This window comes from Oryzias melastigma, linkage group LG9 (genome assembly GCF_002922805.2).
Source record: "Oryzias melastigma strain HK-1 linkage group LG9, ASM292280v2, whole genome shotgun sequence".
NCBI classification, from domain to species: Eukaryota; Metazoa; Chordata; class Actinopteri; order Beloniformes; family Adrianichthyidae; genus Oryzias; species Oryzias melastigma.
The window spans coordinates 14946556-14973515 of record NC_050520.1 but is presented as its reverse complement, the minus strand read 5'-3'; the positions used below and the strand labels follow the sequence as shown (position 1 = coordinate 14973515).

Genomic DNA, 26960 nt, shown 5'->3' with positions numbered 1-26960 from the left:
AGTTGTAAATAAAGCATCTCTCGTTACAGGTCGATTTGCATAACCTAAGATATAGCTGTATGAGAAGCGTCCACCTCATTACTTCAGATGATGGAAAGACACAGCAATTTGTGCAGAGATTTTCCATCTGAAAGAGAAATTTCTGAGTTGAAACATCATATAAAAGCTGTCAGATGGATATTTTTAGTGACTATTATGTTGTTTCACATAAATGTTAGGAATATAATACTCTTTTGATGAGGGAGAATTGAGTTTTATTAGCAACAATCTAAGATGTTTAATTTAAAAAAGCATAAAAGAAAATGATGAAACCATCAAAGGAATTTTATTTGGAAAAAAATTCAAACCATTAAATTTTAAGACAAAAACATGGATAATGCTCGGTAATGAAGAGAAATAATCAAGGCTCACGGCCTCCCATTTATCTTCCTTTCCCATCATTCACCTCTGAAGAAGTTTATTGAAGACCTATGCTGCCCTTGGCTATTCAATCATTTCTACTCAGAAGTAATGGTTGTGTGGTCTGAATGAAAAAGCTGGCAATTCATTACATTAATCAGAACTCGAACACCCACATTTCCCTTCCCTTACCTCCCCTCTTCCTTTTAATGTTACACCGAACAAGCGGAGCTCAACTCTTGAGTTTTCCCAAACTGAAACCAGTAACTGTAAAACAATAACCTGTTTTCTTCAGATTTTAAGACTCTATCACAATGAGCAGATGAATGAAAAATAGCAGAATGTCACAGTCACATACAGCAGATGGGATGCACTGGCTCACGGATTATCGGGCATCCAGTTCACGCCTTCTGTTCTTAAAATCTGAAGCAGAAGGACAGGTTGATCATGGCATTCTTCTTTTATCTGCGTGGGTGGAAAGAGTAAACTATTTGGTTACTTTCTTCTGTCTTTCGCCCTCTGCTCCAGCTGCTGGAGAGCTCTCTCGCTGACAGGGTCAGCTTTGGCCACCACAGCTTTCCTGCCATCTTGTCCAAGCACAATGGTCATGATGCAGCACATGTCCACCAGCGCTTCCTGACACCTCCTCATCCCGGCCTCCAGCTCGCCTCTTCGGGCGGGGTCACGCTTCAGAGCCCCCTTCTCTGCAACCGAGAAGCCCAGCAGGCCTGTCAGGACGCCGTCGGATAGCTCCACATCCAGGTAGCCGGTGCCGTCGGATATGGTGGCGAAGACGCTCCACGCGCCGTTGGTGCTGCCCAGTTTGCCCAAGAGAGTCACGATGAAGGCTTTGACCTGGATCTCTGCGGGGCGGCTCTGGGGTTTGGACATCAAGTCTTTCAGCAAGCATAAATATATAAAGGGTGGAGTGGTTAAAGTGAGAGCAGGAACTGACTTGCCGCTGTGTGGATTTTGTTCTGAAGTTACAGATGTAGCTGGTTTGTTAAAAAGCCTAGAAGTGAAGCCCGGAGTTCCTGCTCTGCTGCTGTTGCTCTCTTTGTCTCTAGCAGGTTCTGCCTCAACAAAAGTCCTGGTTTCTACTCCATTAGTTTGAACGTCATGAATAAAGCAATCCATGTCCTCCTCCAGTAAAGGACTCCTGGTGTTCACAACTGTTGAGGAACAAAAAGAGCTAGAACTTCCTTGATGCTCTCTGTTTTGTATGATGGGTTTGGAGCTAGTGGATCCAGTTCTGGAACCAAAGCCACTTGTAGTGTTTGGTATCAATTCAGCACTTCTGGAATTTGTGTCCATATTGGTGTTTTTTCTGTTGGAATTCTGAAATGTGCTTTTAGGACCAGGAACATTTTCATCGTCCTCAAACATTACATTGTCTAATTCATCCAGCGGGAGATCATCAAAGTCCTCATCAGGAAAGTCTTCTTCTACCACATCGTGTCCGCGGATGTCTTGATGAGTCGCGCTGGGAGGTAAGAAGTCAGAAAAGCCTCTCGTTTGTTGTTGACCATCCCGAAGTGAACCATTTGTGTGATTTAAACCACTTCTCTGAGTACGATTGGAGGTCGCACTTCTGAAAGACAATTAAAAGCTGAGATGTTTAAGTGGGAACAGAAAAATGAGATAAAGTTCTGGTCAGCACAAAAGGTGAGTCGACACAAGCACACATTTCTTAACTCCCAAACTTCAGAGGAACTCTTTGAACAACTTTTCAAATAATTTAGATTTTTGTATTCTCTTTTTTAGATGTAAGGTTAAAGTCAATGATTTAGCTGAAGGTTTATGAGCAAAAATGTAGAAAACCATGAAAAATCTGAGTTAAAAGGTTTCAAGGTGAAGTAATAAAACACAAGAGACTGCAGAGTCGGTGTTGAAAATTTGCATGAATGCATAAAGCACGGGCTTATTGATGCGAGTGGGAGGCAAACATTAAGATACACAGGTTTAGTTAAGTGGCTCAAAAATTCCAAAACCTATTAGGAGCCCTTTAAAGTTTATTTTAGACATAAAAAACTAAATTCGGGATATCAGAAACAAGTAGATATGTCAATATATATATATGTCGATGTCGATATATGTAGATATAAAATGTGCTTCCTGTTATTTGCAGCTCTTCAAAAGAAAGTTGAAATCAAGAGATCTAAAATTTGAATGTCTGTAAGCATGTCAAGCTTTGTCATGCAACTCAGGACACGACTCCTTTTACATATATTCAAAGTGTGGGAGCAGATTCAAAGTCCTATGAATGCAAATACCCCAAGCACGGCTCAGATACTATATAATCAAGACTTTTGGACTTCCTGAAGATATAGACACCACATGAAATGTCTACTTTATCTCATATAATTAGTGTATCACACTCATCTGCCATTCGGGAGCTTTAACAGTCCATAAACTTAATTAAAACGTGTCACTCTGGTCATTTTTCATGATCAAGTCCCGTTCATTTCACAAGTTAGTCATAATAGTTGAGTTTGGGGTATTTACTGCAAAATATAAAGGATGAGAAATGAAAACAATTACTGAAAAATATTGTTTTAATTTAAATCTGTTTTGTTTTTCTTCTTAAAACGAATAAATATAAAGAGCCAAATTGTTATATTTATAAAATGTCATGTTTTTATCACCAGTTGTAAAATAATCATTAAGAGCTCTTAAGATATAGCAGCTCAAACTGTAAATGTATGACACTCCCATCAACGTACCTCGAGGAGAATTGGCTTCTAACTGAGGAAGACACTGATGAGGACTCCTGCAGGGTCCCGTAGCCACTGTCCTGAACCGACCCGACAACCTCATTCTGAGCCTCCAAACTGGCCAACAGCTCTGCATCGTTGAGCTCCAGGTCCTCCATTTCTTGATTACCTTACAAAGATGTCAAAACAGTGATCTATTACCCTGATCATATAGTTTGTTTTTATAGCATCAATCTATTTTACACTGTCACAGTCTTGTCCTTGACCAGCACGGTCTTGCATTTTTGGTCAATTTAACAAACTAAACTCAAGTTGTTTTGGTGACTTACTGCCAATTTCATGCAATTATTTGGTAATCCACAAATTGTACCTTGTTGGGGTGCCGGAGGGCCCTCGTCGCCTTCTTGCTGCTGCACTTCAGGAACACCCAGTGTGCGACACAGCACCCTTCCCTGAGGTTTTATAAAAACCATAGAGATAAATCACTACAGTGCTTTTTGCTCACTATTAAATATGCAGTTTTTCATAAGCATAAATAGTACTTGATAAAGCATGTTTATTGGAAAATGTGTACCAAAAGAAAGAAAAATGTAAACATATTTTGATGGTTTACCATATTGTTCCTGTCTACCAGCTCCTCAACCTCACCACCCAGAATCTTGACATTAGATGGCCCTAACAGCAGCACACCAAGCCTGCAAACCATCTGTCCTTGCAACTGGAGCTTTGCACCAGGCCTGGAGGAAAACACAATTTGGAGTCTGAATTTAAAGACTTTTTATTTATTCATCTAGATTTCCTTTTTTTTTTTAACTAACACAAGTTTTTTAAACAATGTTTTAGGAAGGTAAGGTTCTGTTTCGAGCATATGAAAGACAAAATGACACATTTTCCATATTTATCTGTGACCTGAGAGTTGCACTGAGTGCAGGGATGGGTCGGTACTCCATGGCCTCCAAACTCTGGACTCCATCTGTTACCTGCACACCAAAGGAAATTAGTTTCACCGGGGAAAAAAAGATCAAAATAATGAACTAAATTAAAGATAAAAGCTTGAGGCTATTATTTTTATATGCATTTCAAAATAAACTAAGGCCGTGCATTTGTTTTGCAAAATTGGGAATTCTGAAATAAGCAAAGCAGAACAAAAAGACGGCATTTGTGACCGAAAGCTATTAAAACACAAGTGTTTACTAGCAGTAAAATGTAAAATACATAAATAAGTGGCATCTTCCTGTTTATTGTTTTAAAACTATAAGTAGTGCTTTGCACTGAAATGTGTACATGAGTGTGTTTTACTGTAATGTTTTAAAATAAATTTGAACTGCCATAATACATTCATACAATAAAGGGGAGGGGGGCTTGGTAAATAGATGAAATATTAAGAAAACTGCTGTCTCTAAACATAAATATTAGGCAAGTTATTCAAGTTGAGCTGAATGAATTGCTATTAAGTTTTATCAATGATTTGTATTTGCCACTTTAATTTACTATTTATTACTTTTACTTTTTTGACAGAAACGACTAAATCGATATATTATTTTTATCATTGACAATTCTGGACATAACTACTAAAAAAAGAAAAAAAAAATTGATCATCTTTTATCAGTTAGGGCTGTCTGTAAATAAACAATATGCAGGACCTTTTCAAAATAAAATATTTACTTTTTCTATATGTTATTTGATTTTCTTTATTTTCCTTTAAGAAAGATTTCAGAAATAGTTGCTTCAGACCTGCAGCAGCATCATGCGAGTTGTTTTGGCTTCCCAGGGTCTCTGAGTGGCCTGCGTGACAGCAGACACCTCATCATTGGCGCAGTCTGTGCCCCTCCACTTCTGCAGCTGACCATATGCAGGCTGACTTATGTCCAAAAATGAGTCAACCTAAACAGAGGGAGACCTTAGTTTATGGCTCCTTTTGTGTGTTTCTTGTGTTACTACGGCACTAGTCTTATGTAACTGCGAGTCTAGTTGGATCACAAAAATGAACACCGCTTTGATGGGAATATTAATGGAAAAAAACTAAATGATCACATGGATATTGAATCAGTGTTTGCATGCTTATGAACAATAAATGAGATTTTCAAACAAATTAAAATAAAAAATGTCATACCCTGTGGACAAATACACATAACACTTATATGCATTTGTTTTTTATTGCCTTCTTTATTGCAGTTCTTTATTGCATTTTTTAAATTGTAAAATATCATTATTTCTGCATGAGTATCAAAAGCAGAAAAGGAAGGACGTGCAGCTTGTGCTCATACCTGAACACAGAAAATACCATTTAGTTGAGTCTTCTGAGCCTGAGCGAGCCCTTCAGGTAAAACAGGAAAGTCCAGGTCTCTCAAGTCTGTCAGAAGCCACTGGTCCAACACCTAAATGTCACATCAAGACCAGATTTTGGTATTAGGCATTTAGTATACATTGCATCTAGTAAATCAGACAGATTCCACAATGTGTGATTGGACATTTAAAAAAATGATTTGGGGGAAAAAAAACATAAAAGCTATAAACAGTTCTAGACAATACATGCATTTTTTTATTCTTACTTAAAAAATCTACATTTTCATATCAATATTAAAATCTTGAAGACTAAACTGGCCCTGTGTTGACCACTCATGGCAACAAAATGAAGGCATCCCAGAACCAAACAGAGCTGATGTATCTCTTGAAAAAATGAAGCAATATTAATCTCAATTTTCCATTTATTTATTTAAAAAAACAGACTTTGGCCATAGAATGGCACAGCTGTTCTACAGCAATATTTCAGTATACTCTGGCGTAGAAAAGATGCGTCAGTGCAGGAAAACATACCCCACGTGACGCCACCACCAGCTGGTACAGCTGACACCAGGCAGGAGGGATTCATGCTGTTTACAAAAAAACTGTTCTGTGCTATAAGCATGATGCAACAGACACAAGGGATCTTTACACCAAGAGCTGCGCTTCCACGGCATAGCTGTCGTCTATTGCTGATTACTAACTAAAGCGGGAGCTGCTCGTTCAGAGTTGATAATGTTAAACAAGCATGACCCTGAAGTCTTCCTTTTTGATTAGATGCAAGGTGAAGGAATTGTGTTGATTTGACACTGCATTAATGTGCAGGATTCAACATGATATATATTCTGCTGCAAAAACAATTATTATTTTTGGGTCAGTCTAGACAAATGAAAAAAAATAACACTGAAACGTTGGATTTTTCTTATTAACAAGACTTTTTTTTTTAACCAACACCTAATATGTTAGGTTTGAATCCTGAATTAAAAGTGCTAAATAAATAAATTAAGTTTGAATCTAACAGTGCCGTAAAGTCCAACTACATTTTTTTTTCTATTGTAAAATTCTTCTCGGTAGTTGTTTAATAATAATTATTATTAAGCAGTTTTTATCCAAAATAATTTATCCAACAGCCTTTGTCATTTTTTTAAGACATACATTTTGCATCGCAGGAGGACTCATTAAAAATGTGCCTCTTAGTTGTAGGCGGTACTGTTGGCACATAAGTTAGCTTTGGCTGATATCCCATCATTCCTTTGTTTACACTCTCTGCCGCTAGCTTACAGTACCTCACAAGCCCAAGCTAACATTACAGTTTTGAGCCAAATGCCAGCTCAGAAAAAAAAATGCAAACGTTAATAAATCTATTTGTTTGCAAGTGGATATGTCAGAATTGAGGTGTAGAAGGGAGAGTTTAGCGGGGCCAAGGCAATTACTGCGTCATAAACCCGACCTTTTTCAAACCGTAAGTTTTAATGTGCTCCTGATCAATGAAAATCTGAATAAAAAATACTTAGAAATGCAGTTTTAATCTTAAAATATTTTATGTGCTCTCCATTGTGAGGAAAATACTACAAGAACATGCTAAAAATGTCACAATTTTCATTGGTTCTTTAATTTGTTTCAATCAAATAAAATAGTAAGTTATGTGCAAAACAAATAAGGCCATGGCTGCTTTTGCTCAATTAGCTTTTTTTTTTTTTTTTCAATATATTTAGTTTTTTATGACAATTGTTTTTTTTTCTTCAGCAAAAACTCTGGATTGTATTTTGTTCACTCCATTTAAAACAAAAAAAACCTTGAATTTAAAATTCAAAACATAAATTGATTTATATTTTGTCAAGTTTACCAGGTTACTACATCCTAACTTTTAGTAATCAGCAGTGAACTGTCTACAAATAGTGTAGCTATGTAAAGAAAAATATAGAAAATCCATAATAAAAGTCCTAACCACAGTGGGGGGAAAATCCTACACAGAAAACTAAAAAAAACTCTGTCAACAGATGCTCACATCAAAACCATTACAGAAGATATATACAGAACAATACCCACCAGCTGATTGACTTGCTGTTGTGACAGGCGAGCACCTTCACCTGCCTCTTCTTGAAGCCACTGCACACAGGCTTCCAGCCAGGCAAAAGGGACTCGGACATGCCAGGAGGACAGCAGCCAGGATTGGGTGGTAGTGACAACTGAATGCATCTTTGGGCCAATGTCGTACTCTGTGCATCACACTTCAAGTAGCATAGAAATTAAATTAAGCTTCATTCTGTTAGTCCTCAAGATGAAAATATAAACTTTACATGACTTATTTCCTCATCAAATAATGGTTAAACCACATAGTTCCCTTACAATACCAAATTACTTTTGACCTCTTTATAGATGTTCAGTATAGATTTGCAACAAAACATATATATTTTTTTATTAGTCTAGTGTTCGCTCAAAGTAGAAAAATTGAAATAATTTAGATTACTTTATACCCTATACATGTGCACTAGCAGTGTGTTTACATCCAGATACGTGTAGCTGGTCACCCAGATGTATCAAAAGGCGCCAAAGTTGATTGGTATATCAGACCTAGAAGAACTGACGCTATCGTTCTATTTCGTGCAAAATAAACGTGTACTATTTGGACAATATTCAACCAAACGATCAATTCTCACAATTAACTCTAAGTAAAGTTAAAACAAAGCTCACATTTATACCTGTAGCAACAGCGATTCGCCAGTAATCTGGAAGGACAGCCATCCGGAAATGGAGTCAAAAACAGCTTATTTTTGTGATTGACATATTTTTTTAACCAATCAGAATAGCGAATTATGTGCTTTGTTCAGGACTTGACCAATAGGAGTCAACTAGCTTGCCTTGAATGTTTCCAGGTTCGGTAGACAAGCAAGAGGAACGAGGCGCTTCACAGAAGGTTTGTATTTTTTGACATTTTGCCTTTAACTCAACATGTTGGATACATGTTAAATGTTATTATTGCATACATTATCACGAATAAGTAAATGTTCACGTAAATGTTTTATTGTTATCCAACTCTTGATTTCGACGTTACGCTAGCTTACCGTTGGCCTGGCTAGCTCCGTTTGCACCCAGTCGTAATTATGACAATATGGCGAAATTAGACTCACTTACTTGGATTTCTCTCGTGTTAGTCGTTGTAACAACGCATGCTTAACTAATTTAACTGAATTTTGGAAGAACAAGTGTGTGTGGTTGATATGCCAATTGTTACGTAAAAGCTGTGATCGACATTTCTCGAACGTCTAGAATAGCCAATGTGGCTCAAAGCTAGCGCTTCCTCTTTTTAAGCTAATTTAGCTACACTGGTAGCAACTGTTTCCTACAGATCAGGAAAATAAATACTTTCTTGCTCCATTTGTAGCTGCTCATTTTTGTTTTGCTTATGCCCTTATATGAAGTTTATTTTATATTATTTTTTATTTTTTGGTGTGGTTTAATAGACGACACGCATGTTTGAAGCAGCGTGGGATCGCATGCTAGTATCCTCCTAGTATTTTACAAACTCTTCAGCTGAGTGACTATTTATCATAATCATTTAATCCTATGATGGAGATGGTTCGTCTTGATTATCTTTCTGATGTAGTGGTAGTTGTCAAACTTGAACAATTACTTTCTTTTAAATACTATTCAGTTCACTGGCACATTTTACTGTCTATCGTAGTAGAAAATGTAAAACAAAAATGAAAGGTGTCTAGTATGTGTTTCCAGTTCTTTGGTATTCAAAGTAGCCTATCCTTCTTTGACAGGTCGAGTGATCTGTTTGGTCCTTTTTAGATCCGCCTATCAACACGCCCTTGTTCTTGGAATAAATATCGGTGAGTCTCTTCAAACTACTGCCGACTTCACTTTCATTACTGATTGGTGAACAAAGCAATCTCAGTTAGTTATCCTCAAAAACGTATTTGTATTTTCCCCTTCACTTCTAAAATGTCAACAGACTACATTAGCTCCCAGAAAAAAGTTTTCTCTTACTCTACTCTTGCCACCTGTGTTCCTGATCAAGCTGCTCACCTTTCCTTTTCCTTTGACAGAAGACCATGGAGACAGAAATCGATCAGCAGGAGGAAACCTCATTTGGCAACACAGAAACTAATGGTAAAAGCATTCAATTTCCCCATATTGTGTGCTGTGACATTGGATAACATTTAGAAGAGATTACTTTACTGTTGTGATTTTTAAAATAACAAAAAAGATTAGTTTTGCAGATATTTCTTGAATACTTCTTTGTCTTTTCATAAAATATGCTTGGCAAATAGAAGGCAATGTAGGCATTTCCTGTTAAAATTCAATATTTAAAGTCATGGACCGAAATTTGCTTTTGGAAATGGGAGGCAATTGTTTTCTAGTTTTAGTTGAACAGTTTTGTGATTCTGGGGTTATTTCGCTAGTCTGCCTTTTTGATGACTTTGCAGTGTTGTAATTGTGTTTTTATTTTTTTATTTTTTATCTTCTTATGACAGGTAAGCGTCCTGCTGAGGATGCAGATGAGCATAAATCATTCAAGCGCTCCAGGAACTCTGATGAAATGGTTGAGCTGCGCATTCTCCTGCAGAGCAAAGTAAATCAGCTTCCTTTTCATGTCACACGCTATAGTTTGAACTTTTGAGCAATTATTTCTGGTACCCCTTTTGCACATAGTTATCAGTTTCAGACTTTAATGTCACTCATACTATCCCTGCATTTATCTTTTGTAGAAATTATAACCATATTTTACTGTTTGTTTTAGTTTTTATTTAATGCTATCATTTTGATAGTTGCGACAAGCTAAGTAATTACAAAACCAATTACCGGTAGTCTGATTTATTTTTTATTTTTATTTTTTAAGATAATATTCTGTTTAAAAAGGAAATGTTTAATTTTCTCTGTTCATTTTAGAATGCTGGAGCTGTAATTGGAAAAGGTGGCAAAAACATTAAAGCTCTTCGCTCAGATGTGAGTAGATGTATATTGAACACTTCCAGTTCTTTGCTTCTTTTCTTTATCTTTGTCAGCCTCTCATGCCAAGCCTTGTTTATGGGGTGGCATCAGGTTTAGAATTTACCCTCCATAAATGAAAATAAAAATGTGATAAAGCGTCATTGTAAGAGAGAGATGTGGTTTGGTTAATGATCGTTTTCTTTCTATAGTGATAATTTATTTTAAGCAGTTGATGGTGCCTCACTTTAGGTCCTATTTATTGAGAAGGCAAAGTTTAAATTGTGCATCACAATTATGACCACACATTAAAATAATTTGTTTTCATTTGTTAATTGACTTTTTTTGCTCTTCCTCTAGCTTAAAGTTAGCCCCCCTCCTCTTTTTTTAATGTCTCTAATCTATTCCCCAACATTGAACTCTTCATATTCTTAGCATACCATTATCCTTTTTGAAATGTCACCATTTTCCTTTTCTCTCTTTGACATATCAATCTCTGAGAGAATACAAATAAAGTCACATTTCAACAGTGTAGATCCTGTATATTAAAAATGTATTCCTTTTCCCTCTCCCTTGTTTATTATTTTACTCTTTACTTTTTTGCCCACTTCCTCCTCTGTTGCCCATGTTCTGGATGGCCCCTGCTGCGCCCGCCCACCTGACACCCTGGTTGGCCCTGCCCATAATCGTGCCCTGTCCCTAAATGGGCGCCTTACTTGATTGACATCTGTGCTCGAATGGCCCTGGCCCCTGCCCATTCTACGCCCAGTACAATGCCAGTGTGTCAGTCCCAGACAGCAGTGGGCCTGAGCGGTATGTCCCTAAGCTCCTCCCTATCACTGCCTGACTACAGGTCAAACGAACAACAAAACATGAATATCAATAATAAACCTTCCTCTGTCAAGTCACTGTCATTAAGCCTACCTGTTCACAAAATGTATTAGTCAAAATGCCTAGATGCATTCTTGTCCAAATCTACTTTTTGGTCCTGGTAAAGTCATGTGAATTTCTTTTTTTGGAGTCTCGAATTTAATTAAACCTCAGCTGGTGTTGACGACAGTATTTTTTTTCTACAGTCTTAACACAATCTTCTTAAAACTTTTGCTACCAGGCTGTGCTGTATGTCCAAGGTTCTTTGTCTCTTCTAAAGAAATGATCATCTTCACCCTCTACCCTTAGCCTTGAGATTGAATATACTGGTGCTCTTTCCCCTCAGTGTTATTGATTCTTCTCACTTGTGTTTTGTCATGGCATTCTTTCTTTATGAGACCCGAATTGAGTATGTTTAAGTTAAATGTCTTTTCTGATAAACAATATCAAAGAAAAACTAATGTTTAAGCTGACTGGTCATTTTCCTTTTTCTGTGCTTTGCCAAAGCTTCGTTTAATCTCTATTTTTTCAGTTAGATTGTATTTTGTTGTTTTTCTTATCTCTGCAATTTTATGTTTTTAAATTATTATTCTTCCTAAAAAATATTTTCCTGCTAGATCTTTTGTTGTGGTATATTCTAGCTTGTGACTTTTCATTCTATGCCTTTCATGTGGAGTTTATGCACAAAAAATAAATATTTTTAAGAAGGGGTAAGAACCGTTGACCTAATGGCAGTAGTCGTCTAAAATTTAGTTCATAAACATAAATGTTTAATTTACATTGGTTTAAAGCAATTCAGGGTAGGTCTACTACTATTTCCAAAAGTTTTTCACACTGCCACTTTTGCATCATCACCAACACAAACGGGGTCCAAGTACCTCTTCTTTTACCATTCTGAAGAAGAAACTCCATTTAAACGACTGCTGTTAATGTGGCCTCTTTAAAGTACTTACACACCTCTTAAAGTTTTGATTTCTCTATGAATATTAAACCAGCTCCCTCATTAAAATAGCGGTTAGCTTGTGTCTAGCATAAGAATTTCTTATTACTTCTTGCACCGTGTGCACTTTGTAATGTTTGCTGCAATTTATTTTTTTTTGCTTGAAAGGAAATTGACTGTTTTCCAGCAGTTGGTGCAGACAATAATTTTGCTTGTCAGTCAAATTTGGTTAAAACCAATATTCAATATCCTCTCCTCTTCTTTCCCCTCTTCATTTTCTGTACTGCCTTGTTTCGAGGGTTGTGGTAGTTGCTCTGTGTGACCCCCCCCCTGCTTAGGCTTTGTAGAATTTCCTGTACTTTCGGTTCTTGCAGTGTTCCTACCGAACTCTTCTTCAGACTCCACCCTTTGTACATCGCTGACTTGGTGGTCACCAAGTGTGGACTTGTATTTTTATACTTTGTATATATATATATATTTTTTCCTCTGGACAGAGTTGCTTGTTTTAACTGTGCTGTATGGGTTTAAATGGCTTCACAGTCTCCACTTAAAATTGATTTGACGGAACTTGCAAAATTAGTTAGTAGCAGAAACTTGAGAATAATGTGTTTTTTTTGTGGAATATAAAAAAAATTGAATTTTTGTCTAAAATGTTGTTCCATTCTTTCTGTGTGATTTCTCTTTGGCGCTCTCTTAAACCACACTCTCTTTGTGTCATTGTACTGTTTTGTCTTTGATGGATCAAAAATGAAGAATCCTGAGCATCAGTGCAGACATTGAGACTGTTGGTGAAATCCTGCTGAAGATTATCCCGACATTGGAAGAGGTGATCAATATTTATATCTTATTTTAATTGCTGTTTATTAAAGTATTTTGAACTATACGTAACTGCATGACTCTTGTAAATGTATTGTTGTAATTGATTTTTATTGCTGTAATGCATATCAAAACCTGAATTTTAAAATCAACTGACGCTCCGTTAAACAATTTTTGATTCTCAGTGGGAGAAATGCAGCTTTAACGCAACAGAGATTAAAAAAATAATTCTTTGTAACCATAAAAGTGGATTAAAATGGTTAATTTTAAGCAATCAAGCAGAAATTATACAAAAAAAAGACGGGCAGAAATTTGAATCTATACAAAGATACATCAAACATAGGATAATTATACAGATTTAATTAAGCATATTTGCTCTTTTGCATAATTTTAATGACACAATGAAACTATTTAATACTAAGATCGTCAAAAGGAGATTGCCTGATAGGGAATGGGAAGAAGCCAACTTGTAAAATTCCAACTAATGTACTGATTTAATCGTTATGATCCTTTTTACTTCTAGCAATATTTCCAATACTTTTTTCTTAAAATATTTATGTAATTTGACAGGTTTTTAGATTAGAAAGTCTGAATTGTTATGTTGTTTTCTCCTTTAAATATCATGAACAGTACCAGCAGTACAATGGCATGGATTTTGACTGTGAGCTGCGTCTGCTGATCCACCAGAGCCTGGCTGGCTCAATCATCGGGGTAAAGGGAGCCAAAATCAAAGAGCTCCGTGAGGTAAATTCTTTTTTTTTTATTTCTTTGTCCTTTTTGCAAATGAATAGTTTTCTGTGTTTACACATTAGGGGTACAATTTCTTACAATCAAAAATATAGAGCTTTTGTTTCAACTTGTTTATCAGATATTGTAAACGCCATTAATGTGTTCATCATTTTGTGCTGTAGCCTTACCTTGAAATGTCCATACATTTTCAAAAGCACAATTTAAAGGTTAAATCCTGTCAATTACTATACATTTCTTACACTATTTTTTTTTCCTTTTTCCCCTTTTGCCTTTCCAGAACACAAAGACCAGCATCAAGCTGTTTCAGGAGTGCTGTCCTCAGTCGACAGATCGAGTTGTGCTTGTTGGTGGTAAAAGTGAACGGGTGGTGGAATGTGTCAAGACTATGTTGGAGCTCATCTCTGAAGTAAGAGCACTTTACATTCTTTATGATGCTTGATTTAGATTTTCTAGTAGTCTTCATTAGTCAAAAAAGCCATTTTTAATATCCACGTGGTTTTATTAAATTACTGTTTGGCATGTTTCCTATTTGTAAATTTCATTATCTGTTGATGAAAACAAAGCTGTTGTTCCTGTTCTTTTCAGGCACCCATCAAGGGCCGCACACAGCCGTACGACCCTAACTTTTACGACGAAACGTATGAATACGGCGGTTTTACCATGTTCGAGGAACGAGGGGGCGGTCGCAGGCTCATGGGAAGTTTCCCCATGCGAGGAAGCAGGTCTAGCGGTGACCGCGGGTACGATCGAATGCCTTCCAGCAGGGTGGGGCGGGGTCCGCTGCATCCTTCCCGGCGTGACTATGATGACATCAGTCCCCGTCGAGGTCCTCCTCCTCCTCACCACAGTAGGGTTGTCAGGCCGAGCGGCCGTTCTCGCAACATGCCCATGGGACACCCACACAGAGGAGGGTAAGTGTTGCACATATGCAGAGCTTTATTTCCTGCTCTTCTGTCCACTTTGCCTCTTTAAACTTTGGGCATTTATGATCACATCAGCTTACTCTTCAGTCAGCCCTCTATTTTTGTAATAAAATAGTTTAGATGTTAATATTGAGCTAAGCTCAAGAGTGGTGGGTGCAATTCTCTAGTTTATAAATCTATGTTACCTCTAACACAAGCACGATCTTTTTTTTTGTTCAACCATCTTATTTTGACATACGGAGAATCCCTGACTTCTTTATTTGCTTTCATTTTATTTTTTTACTTGTCAAACTTACCTCGCATTGTTTTATATTTGACTTCTGAGTTCAATAATTTGCTCATAGTAAAGTCTTGTATTTAAAATTCCTAAAAAAAAAGTGTTCATGTTTATCATTTCATTGAGTCTAAATTGCTTATCATTGTATGTCTGGTTGTGTTTTTGTGCGTCTTTTTCCCATCTCCATTTCGTCCACAGAGATGATCGTTACTATGATTCGTACCGTGGCTCAGATGAAAGGTCAAAGTAAGTTTGTGTCTGAACCTTTAACCTAACCTTCAAAATAATCTTAACTTTGACATTCTCAAACTTTTGGCCTTTTGTCACTTCCTTGATGACATTAAATGCACCATTCCTCACCGTTATCCTATTTGTTATAATCCTGTTATCTGAAGCACTTTGTAAACACTGCTGGTAGAATGTATTGCACTCTTGTGTGTGATCTATTGTATTTGTTTTAAAAATTCTGATGCTTAAGGATTTGGAATTATTGTAAATACTGAAATATTTTTTTCTCACTCTTTTTTATGTTGGCTTTCACTTTCTTTAAACTTAAATCATCTTTATCAACAAACTACATTCTGTGCTAAAGAACTATTTTCAAGGAAAGTGTCACAGCTTTCTTTGGATTCCTTTGTATTGTTTACACATTTTTTTGGATAAACTGACCTTGCTAAAAATCACATTGCAAGACATGCCTTGATGCCAAATATGCAATAGATTCACATGACTATAAAGAATTTCTGTCAAGCAAACGCTGATGCCAAGTCACACTGAGACTGTAGAATGATTTAAATTTAAGATTGATGCATGTTTATTAAAAAAAAAAAGTAAATCCCAAAATACATAAATTGAACCGATTACATTAGTTGAGCTCAGTTGTTGGGTGGGATGCAGTAGTCGTTGGCTCTGATCAGCATCACCACCACCTGTCACTCCTCTCACCATAACACTGTCAGAGCTGTTCCTGTTACTGAGTGGGAAGATGGTTGAGAGGAAATGTGTTTATACTGTAATCTCTCTCAGTGTGTGTGTATATGTGTATGTGCAGTTTGACCTAGACCAGAAATTTTCTGTGAAATGTTGTCAAGCATGTTTCAAAGCATTTTCAATTTCTTTTCATCCAAACCCACATCATTTTTTTCCCTCTTTCTCTCTGTGTCTCTCTGCCCGTCTGTGTCCCCCCCTCCCCTCCCTTCCACCAGTGACAGAAGAAGCAGACCGGATCGCTATAGCGATAATATGGTTAGTGACCCTTTGCTAAATTCATCCAGCTCTGGCATTCTCATCTATTTAGGTTTGAGTATTCCCTTCCGAGTGTCATGGTTACTTGTAGCTCCAGTAAACATGCTGTGAACGTACAGTTTCATCACTTTTACTCAAAGCATTGGCTTTCACTCATTGTAGCCCCAACTGGGATCCACGCCAGCCTTTACACGCTATAAGCCACCTCACCAAATGACCATAATCACCACATCCGGAAACACCCTGTAATAATTAGCCATAATTGCCCCCTTACAATGTACTTTTCGTAGTCGGACCATTTTTTTTTTTTTGTTTGAAAAGAGAGAGGATGTATGGGGTGAGGATGGTGGGGGTGACCGTGGTTAGTTGCCAAGCCCTAATAACGCTTTGTTGACAGACTGGAAGGTTTCTTTTTGCCTCTCTCTCTCCCTCACTCACTCACTCACTCTGAGAATAGGCAGGATACTGCATGTCGTTGCTCAGCAACAGCTTTTTGAATCGCTTGTTGCCCTGGTGACAGCAGCAGCTGAAAATGGGTGCTGAAGGAGATGCAAGGAGAGACAGAAGGGGTGGGGGGTGGGGGGTTGAAGGGAGTGGAGGAGGAGTCTTTTCTTATGGATGAAAACTGGGTTGCTTTTAGTTGAGCCTACTCCAGTAACAAGGATGGAACATCTTCAATATTTGAACGCTCGCAACCCTGTAGCTGTCTGCAGGGATCTGCAGAAGAAAGGATTTGGGTGAACTGTCTCTCACACTTCTATTTTTGTTTTCTTTTTTCTGCTTTCACAGAGTGGTGGATATGGTAAGTTTCAACCTTTTTTTTTTTCTTTTGACATTTAAATAGTTTAGTTACAAGTCCTTCAATATCAGAGTTTTGTCTGACAGACAGTTCAGTGGGACTCAGATTTGGTGGCTGGTCCAAGTAATGTTTAATAATGTTTATAACAAAAAACTGTGTAGACTTTAAGTGATATATATAAAAAAAATAAGTTCAACAGGATTTGGGATGAATAATTCTATTCGTTTGGGAGCTGATGTTAATATAATATAGTTCTCTATAATAATGTATTAGTTTTTGTGTTAAATACATTTATGTTATGTGTGGTGGTGTTTTTTTTTAATCTTTCACAGACAACAGTTCTTCTTGGGATAGCTACCAGTCAGGTGAGTTTCCTCACTTGTCTCCCGACAATTGCAACTGTGAAAATTCCAAAGTCGCCTAAAGATTTAAGAAAGCCAAGCGTTCTGCTTAGTTTTCCTCTATTTCTACTCTTCTCTCTCACTAAACTTTTTTTATTTTTTTATTTTACTCATTCCTTCACTTTTGTGTCCAGGTGGACGTGGCTCCTATAATGATATGGGTGGCCCTGTCATCACCACACAAGTGACCATACCTAAAGATGTGAGTAAAACCATCAACCTGAATGAAATGCACATTTTTACTTGTTTTTACTTAATGTCTGTCTTGTCACATTTTGTTTAAATTCTTGTTTTGCATCTGCTGGCATGAAATTGAGTCAAATTAATTATTTTTGTCTACACATCTTCTAATAAACGTATTATTTTATTTTATAAAAACGAAAATGATGTGCTGCTTCAATGTTAATAATGTTAAAATATATAGAGATTTCAATTTTTCATCAAATCATATTTTACTTTCACATAATGTCCACTTTCAAAATGATATAGATTAGTTTTTATTGCCTAAAGTGTGTCTGACTCCTCGTGTCCTCTCAATAACAGCTGGCTGGCTCCATTATTGGTAAGGGAGGTCAAAGGATCAAGCAGATTCGGCATGAATCTGGAGCTTCCATCAAGATCGATGAACCTTTGGAAGGTTCTGAGGACCGAATCATTACCATTACGGGCACACAGGATCAGATCCAGAATGCCCAGTACCTTCTACAGAACAGGCAAGCTCTCATTTAGCCCATCTGTTTTTTCCTTGTCAAGCATTCTAGCCTAAATTAGCTTGCATACTTGAGTTGTATTTGTGAAGCTAAAGTCATCAAGTTTTATCTGAACAGCCTCTTAGTTTTAATGAAACCTTTTGTCATTTTGAATGCACTAAAAGAAAAACTGATGATTGTTCTTGTCGATAAAACATGTTTCTGAATGCATTAAAAATATCCCACTTTTTGTTGGGTTATTTTGTTCTGTTTCCTGCTGTCTGTTCTTCACTAACCCCCTTTCTCTCTTAACCTGCAACTAGTTCAAACCTTCCTCTTACATGAAATGGCTATGAAGGAGTAAACAAAAATTGACAAATGCATATTTTTAAAGCGGTGAATGTGAGTGGTGCATTTGTCCAGTGCCTATAATCTAGACGAGGAATCTAAGACAGATTGTCTTGTTTGCCATCAAAGCCGTTTCACTATGAAGCAGGGAGTGGATTGATTCTTCCCCTGGCTGCTGCTGTGTGGAAGACTAGTGATTTTGTTGTTTTTAGTTAGATTAACCGACAACAAATCACAGTCTGCCAAATGGCACAGGCTCCTCCTCTTCTGTTTCCCCTGGCAACCAGTAGGGACATCTAATGTACACTACTTCCTCGTTGATGCCATCTGAACTTTCCCTAAATGCTTGTGCAGCTGTAAACCTGTCCTGTGTCATTTGTAGTGTATTGTAGCGTTGCCATGGTAACCGACCCTGCCCACCTCATCCTTTCTCTCCTCCTTCAGTGTACTTCACTTGCTCAGACACTAACCACACCTCTTCGCTTCTGTTGAGTTTGCTTGCTCTTTTTTTTTTTGTTTAAATCCCATTTCTTCCTGTCTGTCTCTTTTTTTTGCTTGATAACTAATGCTACATTTACTTCCATCTTCTTCACTAACTCTTCTGTTGCTAGTTTGACATTGTGATGTGTTTTTCTCTTCTGCGTGTTACTCATTGTGTCAATCTTTTGTTATTTCAGTGTGAAGCAGTACTCTGGTCACTTGCTGTAAACCCAAGGAGGCTCAGATTGGACCAGACACAGAGTGACTATTATTCTGGATTGTGGATTTTTTTTAGGTTTATTTTTATATATTTTTTTAATTAATTCAATGTCCAACATTCCTTTCCACCGAGGAAAAATTACCAGTAGATTGACATTTTTAAGAGTGTAGTACAATAGCTAAAACTGATTTTTTTTTTTTTTCTTTTTTCTAACACTCATATCAAAATATCTGACTTCCTCCAGATAGAAATGGCTATACATTTTCTCATGGTTGTATGTTTTCATGCCTAAATGTGTATGTTTGTGTTGGCAAAGGTTTCCATGAGTGTATGTGCCGGTGCAGCTGTGTATCATATGGCAGTGTGGGAGTTTGAATGGTTCGTCTGACTTGTCACTCATTTTTTTTTCTCAGCAACATGAACTGGGTCTTTTTGTAGAGCTTTGAGGAACTTGACCTTGCTGATTGGGTTTTGCTGGGTTTTGTGGGAGTTGAGCATACAGCAAATTCACAAGTCTATTTGTATGAATTCAGTTGTTCTGTGACGAGAGAGAATCATTTGAGTAATTTCAAAAATCTAAACATATTTGTAGTTAAACATTTGTCATAGACTTTTTTTTGGAGAGTATTAAAAAAAACTATATTCAGATTTTTTTTTTCTTCTTGTATTGTTTTTTTTTTTCTCTTTCTGTATTTTTTCCCATAAACGTGTGCTCTCCATTATATTGACTTCACATTGTCAAGTTCTAAGACAAATAAAGCTGATGCCACTTTTTACTGAACTACGTTTTATCTTTGAGTCTTCTAATAAAACCTTTGTTGTTGTTTCATGTGGGACAGTGGGTTTTAATTTACTAAGGCACATTATTTTAAGGATTATTTTTTTGGTATTAATACATGAACAATTGCATTTTTATAAAATGCTATAAATAAAATAAATGAAGCTGTGGTTTTGTATCTTTTAAGTGTAAGATATTGAATATAAAGCCTGATTTTTAAACTCAATAGTTCTGTAGAAACTATATCTAAAGAGGGATGAAATAAAGTAAAATGTTTTTCCATAGATTAAAAAGACAGACAAGGATCCAAAACTTCCAAAAGCTTATAAGCAAAATATTTGATATTTTTTTTGCTGAAGTTGTTGGGGGGGGTAGTTTTTTACCCAGCATATTAAACTAAATTTTTCAGTTTAAGTATTTCAGTATAATATTGACTGCTTTTCATTATCAGTCAGGCCTTTTCTCTCCATTGCAAGAGATGTTTTTCATGCATTTATTAAATTCTGGATTGATTATTGCAGTGGGCTTATTTTTGGTCAATAAAAAGACAGAATTCAAAAACACACCCTTTAACCAGAGCCAGATGGATGGAGCTCATCGCACCAGTTTTGAAGTCTCTGCACTGCCCCCTGGGCCAATCTCGAGCTCGAGGATTAACTTTGAAACCTCTTTATTTGTGTATTTATGTCCATGGCTTTCTCAATTAACACTATTTCTTTTACTATATAAGCACTCACCTCTGATCCTCAGGTGCAGGCCTGCTTATTTCCAGAGCAGAAAAAAATACATGAAGACCTTGTTCCAACATGTGGATTGTTTGTGGAACGCCATCTGCCTGTTTTCCTCTTTAGATGTTTTTTTCAAGCACTTTGAGATGCAGCATTGTATGGTGCAACATTGTATAAGTGTTGTATAAATGAAGTTACATTGAAAGACAAATTCACGCGCCAAAACATTGGGAATCCCCAACGAATAGCAAACATGCATCTATTTTATTCCATACCAATGATTAACCAGTATACGATGACTGCTCTCCCGTCTCAGATTTGTGATGTGGAAGATTGCAAATAGACTTTGATCGGGGGCAAACTTTCGCCCCCTCACAGTCTGGTCGAGTGGATCACAGACCGCGCCTTTGAAGGACCCGTGATGTCAATCATTACAAATAATTTTGACTTATATTTTGGAGTTGTGTCATGTTTTTACGTTGTAATTTTATAATGCTATATGTTTCTACTGTCTATATTTTTCAAGCATTCAATTACAAAATAAAAAACTGGAAAAATAAAACATTTCCTGTTTCGTCCCCTTCTTTAATACGATTGGCTTATCACCCAATGGCACGCCCACTAGTAAGGCGCTGATTGGTTCAATACTAAAAAAAAACAGGAAGTGGAGGAAACATTTTCTCATGCTGCCGGAAACTCAACGTGAGTTTTCTAATGCACAAAACGTTTGAATTAAACCTTTTTATGCTAAATATTGTGGTTCAAATTGATAAAGTTGATGCTTGGTGGTAAGTTTGTGCACCCGTGCACGTTGAATTTCGGGGAATTTAAACATAATTGTAAAAAAAAGAGAAACTTTTGTCATTCAGATATTTTTCATATTTTTAATAGAAATGTAAGAATGTAAATATAAAATTATTATTTAAAAGATGCTCATTTAAAATCCGGCTGCAAGTGTATTAAAAATGTATTTGCTATTGGAAAATATTTTATATTAGTCCCCCAATGGGAGACATTGTTAAGCTGGAGAAGCTACAGAAGTGAACAATAAAAGTAACCATACACTGCTTTGATCAAATGTTTTTACACTTTTTTACAGTTGCATTCAATAAATGATACATTGATCCTGCAAGGTAGTCATGTTAGTGAAGACATTAGCTGTCGTGTATTAAATTTAAATAAAATATACATGCAACTTTTAAGTGCTGCAATTTAAATATTTTGGCACCTTTTTCAAGGTGTCTTCAGATCTTAGTAGTGCTCCTCCCTTCAGTTTTCAACTGCAAGATTTTTTTTTTTTTTTTTTTGCCAAACTGTCACCGTCGTGTTTTCTGGTTTCTGCAAAGACATGTTTTTCTTCTTTAATTTGAACTAATATTTCTGGTGCTGTAAAAAGTGCATAAAGATGATCTCACCACCGACTCCTGCATGATCAGAAGAACTGTTTCTGATGTGCGTAAATGTTTGTCTGGTAGTGGTGTCGGTCTGTTTACCCAACAGGAATATGAATACGTTGACATTTGTGTATATCCAGTTTTCAGACATTGTTTTCCATTTCCACTTTAGCAGCCATCATGGAAAATCCTTTGCTTCCCAGAGAGTCCGGACAGTTTGTTGCAGGCTGCAGCCGAGATGTGTTTGTGGAAGGATCAGGAGTGCAGAAGGTGGCAGAGATGCTCTACAGTCTCAGAAACAGCGATGATCTCTCTGCCAGTGGCTGGAAGAAGGCAAATCCGTTGGCACCAACATCTACATCTGACCAGGGGAGTTTGTCAGTCCGCAAGTTGCTCAGTCTGATCCATGGATTTTGTCCTTTGGAGAAAATAAGCAAAATTATTTATGAAATTTTTCTTCCTATTTTTTTTTTAACAGAAGTGTTGTAAAGATCATTAGTAGAGAAACAAGTAAATATAAATGCTTGTATTACTAGGTTTGGTATTGTTTAGCCCCCTTTTGATAGGTAAATGCAGAATTTGTATTATAAATGAAAAATATTCAATTTTCAGAACAAGACATAAAAAAACTCACTTTATTTTGGAAGATGAGCAAAGGAAATTATGCTTTGATAAATTGTTTGTTCTTTTTAATTATATTTACCCTTCAAAATATAATTAAACATATTATATTTTATTATAAGTAATACAAATAAGAAGTTGGTTAGAATTATGTTTAACAATATTAAATTTTGTTAAACTTTTTTTTAATTAAATATTTGTTGAAAACTAAACCAAGATATTTTTGTGTTTATACTATTTCTTTTCTTAGTGGATTGCCTTCCCAATGCAATACAACTTTGCACCATTTTAATTAATTTCCTTTACCTTTCATGTATGTTAATGCTGCAGGTGGCGAATTGGGTTTTCGTAGTTGACACTATGAACTTCTCATTTTGGCCAGAAAAGGAAAGTCAGCAGTGCGAGGTGACTTACAAAGGCGTGACTTACACAGGCTACATGACCCTCTGTGCTTCCATCACCAGGGCCATGGAGGAAGGTGAGAGCATGTGCAGCCAATTACAAAAGAAGCAATGGTATTGCATCAACCAAGCATACCAGCATCATTCAGTTAGAAAAGCAAGAGCACATCCATCCATCCATCCATCCATCCATCCATGCATCCATCCATCCATCCATCCATGTCAGTTGTTGATTAATGATGATATTTGTGGATCATTTTAAGCATTAGTTTCGACTGTTGCCTCTCCTGCTTTATGTGGTTTTTCATCATTAAAAGCTAATGTGCATGTGTTCTTTTCTGTTGAAATCGCAGTTGTGAACTCTGGCATAACTTGCAATTTGTGTGAATGACTGCAGAGAAAAATCAATTATGAGTCATGTGAAATAAGCTCCCAGCGTGTGTGGTCACTGTGCTTTAAAATTAAAATAGATTTGCTCAAAAACACACAGACTCATGCTCTCTGGCAGCATGAGACCTGAACAAATCATGTCCTTGGTTACAAACCATCAATTGAGGAGCTACATTCCTGTCATTACAGCACATTATAACTTCCTACATAGATGACTTTCTCTCCATTGCTTCCCTGCTAAAGAAAAATACCTCCAGCTGTTCTTCCTCTCCTCCTTCTGCAGGTATACCCATTACTGATCCCGTGTACTTTTCTCAGATGAGTTTGAAGGAGCTGGCTCATGTTCTTCGTTCAGACAATGAAACTCCCATGCCGATGCTTCAAGAGCGCCATCAGGTTTAATTTTTATATTTGTGGTACAAAGTTTTGCAAACAAGTCTAAAGGCACCCTGAGTTTCTTATTTTCCATTTTACCTGCAAGGATGTGAGCATTTAAAAAAAGGACTCTTTTTGGAGGTTTGCTTATTAAGGCTCTTCACACTAGGCTGTGCATGATTCATCTTTAAAAAAATCAACAAGCTTAATAACTGAACCCATTTTGCATTGGCTTAAAATAGAAAACTGGGAAAATAATTTATTTTTAGGATCTGAAGATGGTCAGAGAACGCAAAGAAAAAAATCTGGCAAGTCTTTTAAAAAGCACTGAGTACCGTGCATTAGAACTGCTGTGAGAGACTGTTGGAGAACCTGTCCTTTTGGAAGCTAAATCGGTGTAGTAAAAATTTTAATTAAAAATATGATAAATCTTTAAAATATTCAGAAATCTAAACCTATGACCCTACTATGATCCGTCTATAAAAATACATTCAGAGTGTACAACTTTACACTTGTCTTTCTTCAAAGGCGCTGACTGAAGGTGGTCGTGTGCTGTTGGAACATGGTGGAAGTTTCCAGAGTTTCATAAGCCAAGCTGGAAATGATGCACAGAAGATGGTGGAGCTGATTGTGGAGAAGATCCCGTCCTACAGGGATGAAGCAACATATGAGGTTAGAGCTCAGAGGGGTCTCTGCGGAAATATTGCCTCAAATTACATCTCAGATTGGGAAACATTAAACCTAATCTGTAAGCAGTGGGTATTTTCATCTTCAGCTTTTATGTCAAGTTGAAATAGTTTTAATGTTTATTTTTATATTTATAACAACAGATTAATTGAAAATCCACATTTTTGATTGAATTCTCCCATAAACAAACAAAAATGGCTTCAAGTGTTGAAATTTAAAATGTATATAATCTCTTCATTATATTGCACAGGTAGGAATGTCAAACCTTTAATTTATTTCTAGTCAGAAAAGGCAAAAAGTACCTTAAGAGTTTTGATAAAAATTGAATGGAAATTAGAATATTTTCTGCCAAACGTTTGATTTTGATGTTAGAGTTCCCTCTTCTGGTCAGGATGGCAAAAAACAACACCTGCATGTTTTACTCCTGTGCTCGTTTCAGGGCAAAAGAATTGCTTTCTATAAGCGAGCCCAGATCCTGGTGGCAGATTACTGGGCTGTCATGGAGGCGAAAGGACAGACTGGGATTATTAACATGAACTGGCTCACCATGTTTGCTGACTACAGAGTCCCTCAGGCTCTTGTTTACCTAGGAGTTCTGCGGTACTCCGACTCACTGATGCAAACGCTGAAGAACGGTGAGACAGGATAATGAAGACATTATTGACATTCTGCACAAAGCAACAGGGAAATCACTGAATGTCATCTTTCAGGCGAGCTGCTGTGTTCAGGAGACCGGAGAGAGGTTGAGATCCGAGGCTGCTCGATTTGGTCCGTGGAGCTGATTAAAGAGCGACTTTGCCAGTTAGTCCAGGAGAGAGACGGACAGACCTGCAACATAAACTCTGCAATCATTGACTTTTACTTGTGGCCATTTGCTAAGCAGCACCATAAAGAGATGGCCCACATTCCCATACACCACACACGCTGCATTTACTATTGATGACCCGGCTGGCAGCCGAGTCAACATTCAGCTAAGCCTCACAGCTCCCAGCTGATTAGCTTTCTTTGGAAACAAGTGGAGCAACTCTGTGCCAGCTATACATACAAACAGGCTTCACTGTTTGCAGTGGAAACAAATGCTGCGGCATAATGCTGGTGACAGTTTACATTTAAATAAGATTTTCATCGTTTATGTGGAAAACTGAAATAAACCAATGCTATTATTTGAACGTTCACAAATGTTTTTTTCCTGTCTAAGGCAACATGATTGTACTTTTCTATCCTCATCCTTTCCACTATAGATTTTCTAAATGATAAATAAAACTGTTTTTCACTCAGTTGTTTTTAATGAGATGCCTGGGGCTAATTATATCATTTTAGGTATCAAAACACCAATATTTTCTGTGTGCAAAGTTCTTCTTAGATGTGGTGACGACAGAACTATCAAAACTAAAACTATGATATGATAAAAACAAGTGATTACAATGGAATATTAGGACCACTTTACATAAAATTTCTTTATGTAATTTATTAAAAAATTAGGACTTTAAATTGAGAAAAGAGTAATATATTCATGACTTTATGGGCTAAATGTATAACTTTTTTTCTCATAAATTAACATGTTTTAAAGTAGTAAATTTATTGCTTTAAAATTGTAAACTTACGACTTCAAATCTCATAATATTGCTTTTTTGTGGCCCTAATACTCTGTCATAGTGGAAAAATATAGATATAGGAAATTATTAAAATTTAAAAAAAAAAAAAATACATAATATAAAAAGAGAAAATCTCAACATTTTGGAAAATCACATTTTATAAAATGAGTAGCCTAATGGGACTATGTACAGATAATCATGACTACACAACTTTGTTTAATGCTTTTTTCTTTTATTGTTTTTGTTCACATGAATAATGTAAAAATGCATATATAAAATATTGAAAGAAAGTTTGGAAATAATCCAATTCTGTTGCTACTCCACAGATTGAACATTAAAAGAAACCCTTATTGATTTGCAATTTTTGAATGTTTTGTGGTTTAATTATATTAGATTTTAAATAAATTTATGGATTAATTATATTTTTAACTAATATTTTAATTAACAGATTTTAATCTTCAAATGTTTTTATGATTTTAACCTTTTTTCTGGATGTGGTTGTGAATGCAAGTAGCTGGCCTCTTATGAATATCCTTTAGGATTAATAATGGAATAATGTTTACAAACAAACAAATAAATTAACAGCATATTATAAGAATAACCAGACAAGTCCTACCACTTTTACTGAAGTTGGAACGATGATAGTCATTAGAGTAACCAGCCTGTAGAGGGCGCTGATGTGTTTACTGCTCGGTGTTTTGGTTTCCTCTGCTGATTAGGGGAAGAGTGCGCTCGGTTTCCCTGGCAACAAGCGACAACAAACGTGGGTCGAAGTTAACACCTACTTGTGAAGTGACTTTGACGGCAGGTGAATGATCACAGATAATGGGTAACAGTTTTGCTTCAATTCTTAATTGATGACCTTTAAGATTTTTTTTTTTTTTTTAAGTCTGATGTGT

The 26960-nt window shown here is 36.5% G+C and overlaps 3 protein-coding genes and 1 long non-coding RNA gene across 11 annotated transcripts; 2 read left to right on the top strand and 2 right to left on the bottom strand.

The window, feature by feature from the left end:
- Nucleotides 1-306: 306 nt before the first annotated feature.
- Nucleotides 307-9171, bottom strand: rmi1 (RMI1, RecQ mediated genome instability 1, homolog (S. cerevisiae)). Of its 3 annotated transcripts, none has more exons than XM_024275768.2 (9): nt 8532-9171; nt 7446-7627; nt 5381-5491; nt 4848-4997; nt 4023-4093; nt 3727-3850; nt 3484-3565; nt 3123-3282; nt 307-1990 (listed from the first exon to the last, which is right to left on the bottom strand). In XM_024275768.2, exons 2-9 carry the CDS (start codon nt 7593-7595, stop codon nt 895-897), a joined length of 1944 nt encoding a protein of 647 aa, XP_024131536.1. In that variant the 5' UTR covers nt 7596-7627; nt 8532-9171; the 3' UTR covers nt 307-894. The 3 variants fall into 3 exon arrangements, with proteins under 3 accessions (XP_024131536.1, XP_024131535.1, XP_024131537.1); XM_024275767.1 differs by lacking the exon at nt 8532-9171 and adding an exon at nt 8099-8199; XM_024275769.2 differs by lacking the exon at nt 8532-9171 and adding an exon at nt 8091-8157.
- On the top strand, nt 8243-19873 carry hnrnpk (heterogeneous nuclear ribonucleoprotein K). 3 transcript variants are annotated; one of them, XM_024275771.2, is made up of 17 exons: nt 8243-8313; nt 9167-9235; nt 9452-9515; nt 9881-9978; nt 10296-10352; nt 11104-11147; nt 12898-12970; nt 13591-13704; nt 13988-14116; nt 14296-14621; nt 15109-15156; nt 16116-16155; nt 16945-16957; nt 17287-17319; nt 17490-17557; nt 17899-18068; nt 19070-19873. In XM_024275771.2, exons 3-17 carry the CDS (start codon nt 9458-9460, stop codon nt 19098-19100), a joined length of 1302 nt encoding a protein of 433 aa, XP_024131539.1. In that variant the 5' UTR covers nt 8243-8313; nt 9167-9235; nt 9452-9457; the 3' UTR covers nt 19101-19873. The 3 variants fall into 3 exon arrangements, with proteins under 3 accessions (XP_024131539.1, XP_024131541.1, XP_024131540.1); XM_024275772.2 differs by having other exon boundaries at nt 8248-8313; nt 9455-9515; XM_024275773.2 differs by lacking the exon at nt 15109-15156.
- Nucleotides 19874-21247: 1374 nt separating this feature from the next.
- Nucleotides 21248-25445, top strand: lg9h9orf64 (linkage group 9 C9orf64 homolog). 4 transcript variants are annotated; one of them, XM_024275774.2, is made up of 7 exons: nt 21248-21300; nt 22165-22361; nt 22944-23091; nt 23688-23800; nt 24308-24451; nt 24906-25101; nt 25177-25445. In XM_024275774.2, exons 1-7 carry the CDS (start codon nt 21282-21284, stop codon nt 25404-25406), a joined length of 1047 nt encoding a protein of 348 aa, XP_024131542.1. In that variant the 5' UTR covers nt 21248-21281; the 3' UTR covers nt 25407-25445. The 4 variants fall into 4 exon arrangements, with proteins under 4 accessions (XP_024131542.1, XP_024131543.1, XP_024131544.1 ...); XM_024275775.2 differs by having other exon boundaries at nt 21259-21300; nt 22168-22361; XM_024275776.2 differs by having other exon boundaries at nt 21273-21386.
- LOC112148562 lies at nt 21469-26803 on the bottom strand. The gene is made up of 4 exons (XR_002919636.2): nt 26678-26803; nt 25013-25294; nt 24290-24426; nt 21469-22410 (listed from the first exon to the last, which is right to left on the bottom strand). It is a non-coding gene; the product is annotated as an uncharacterized LOC112148562 (long non-coding RNA).
- Nucleotides 26804-26960: the final 157 nt, after the last annotated feature.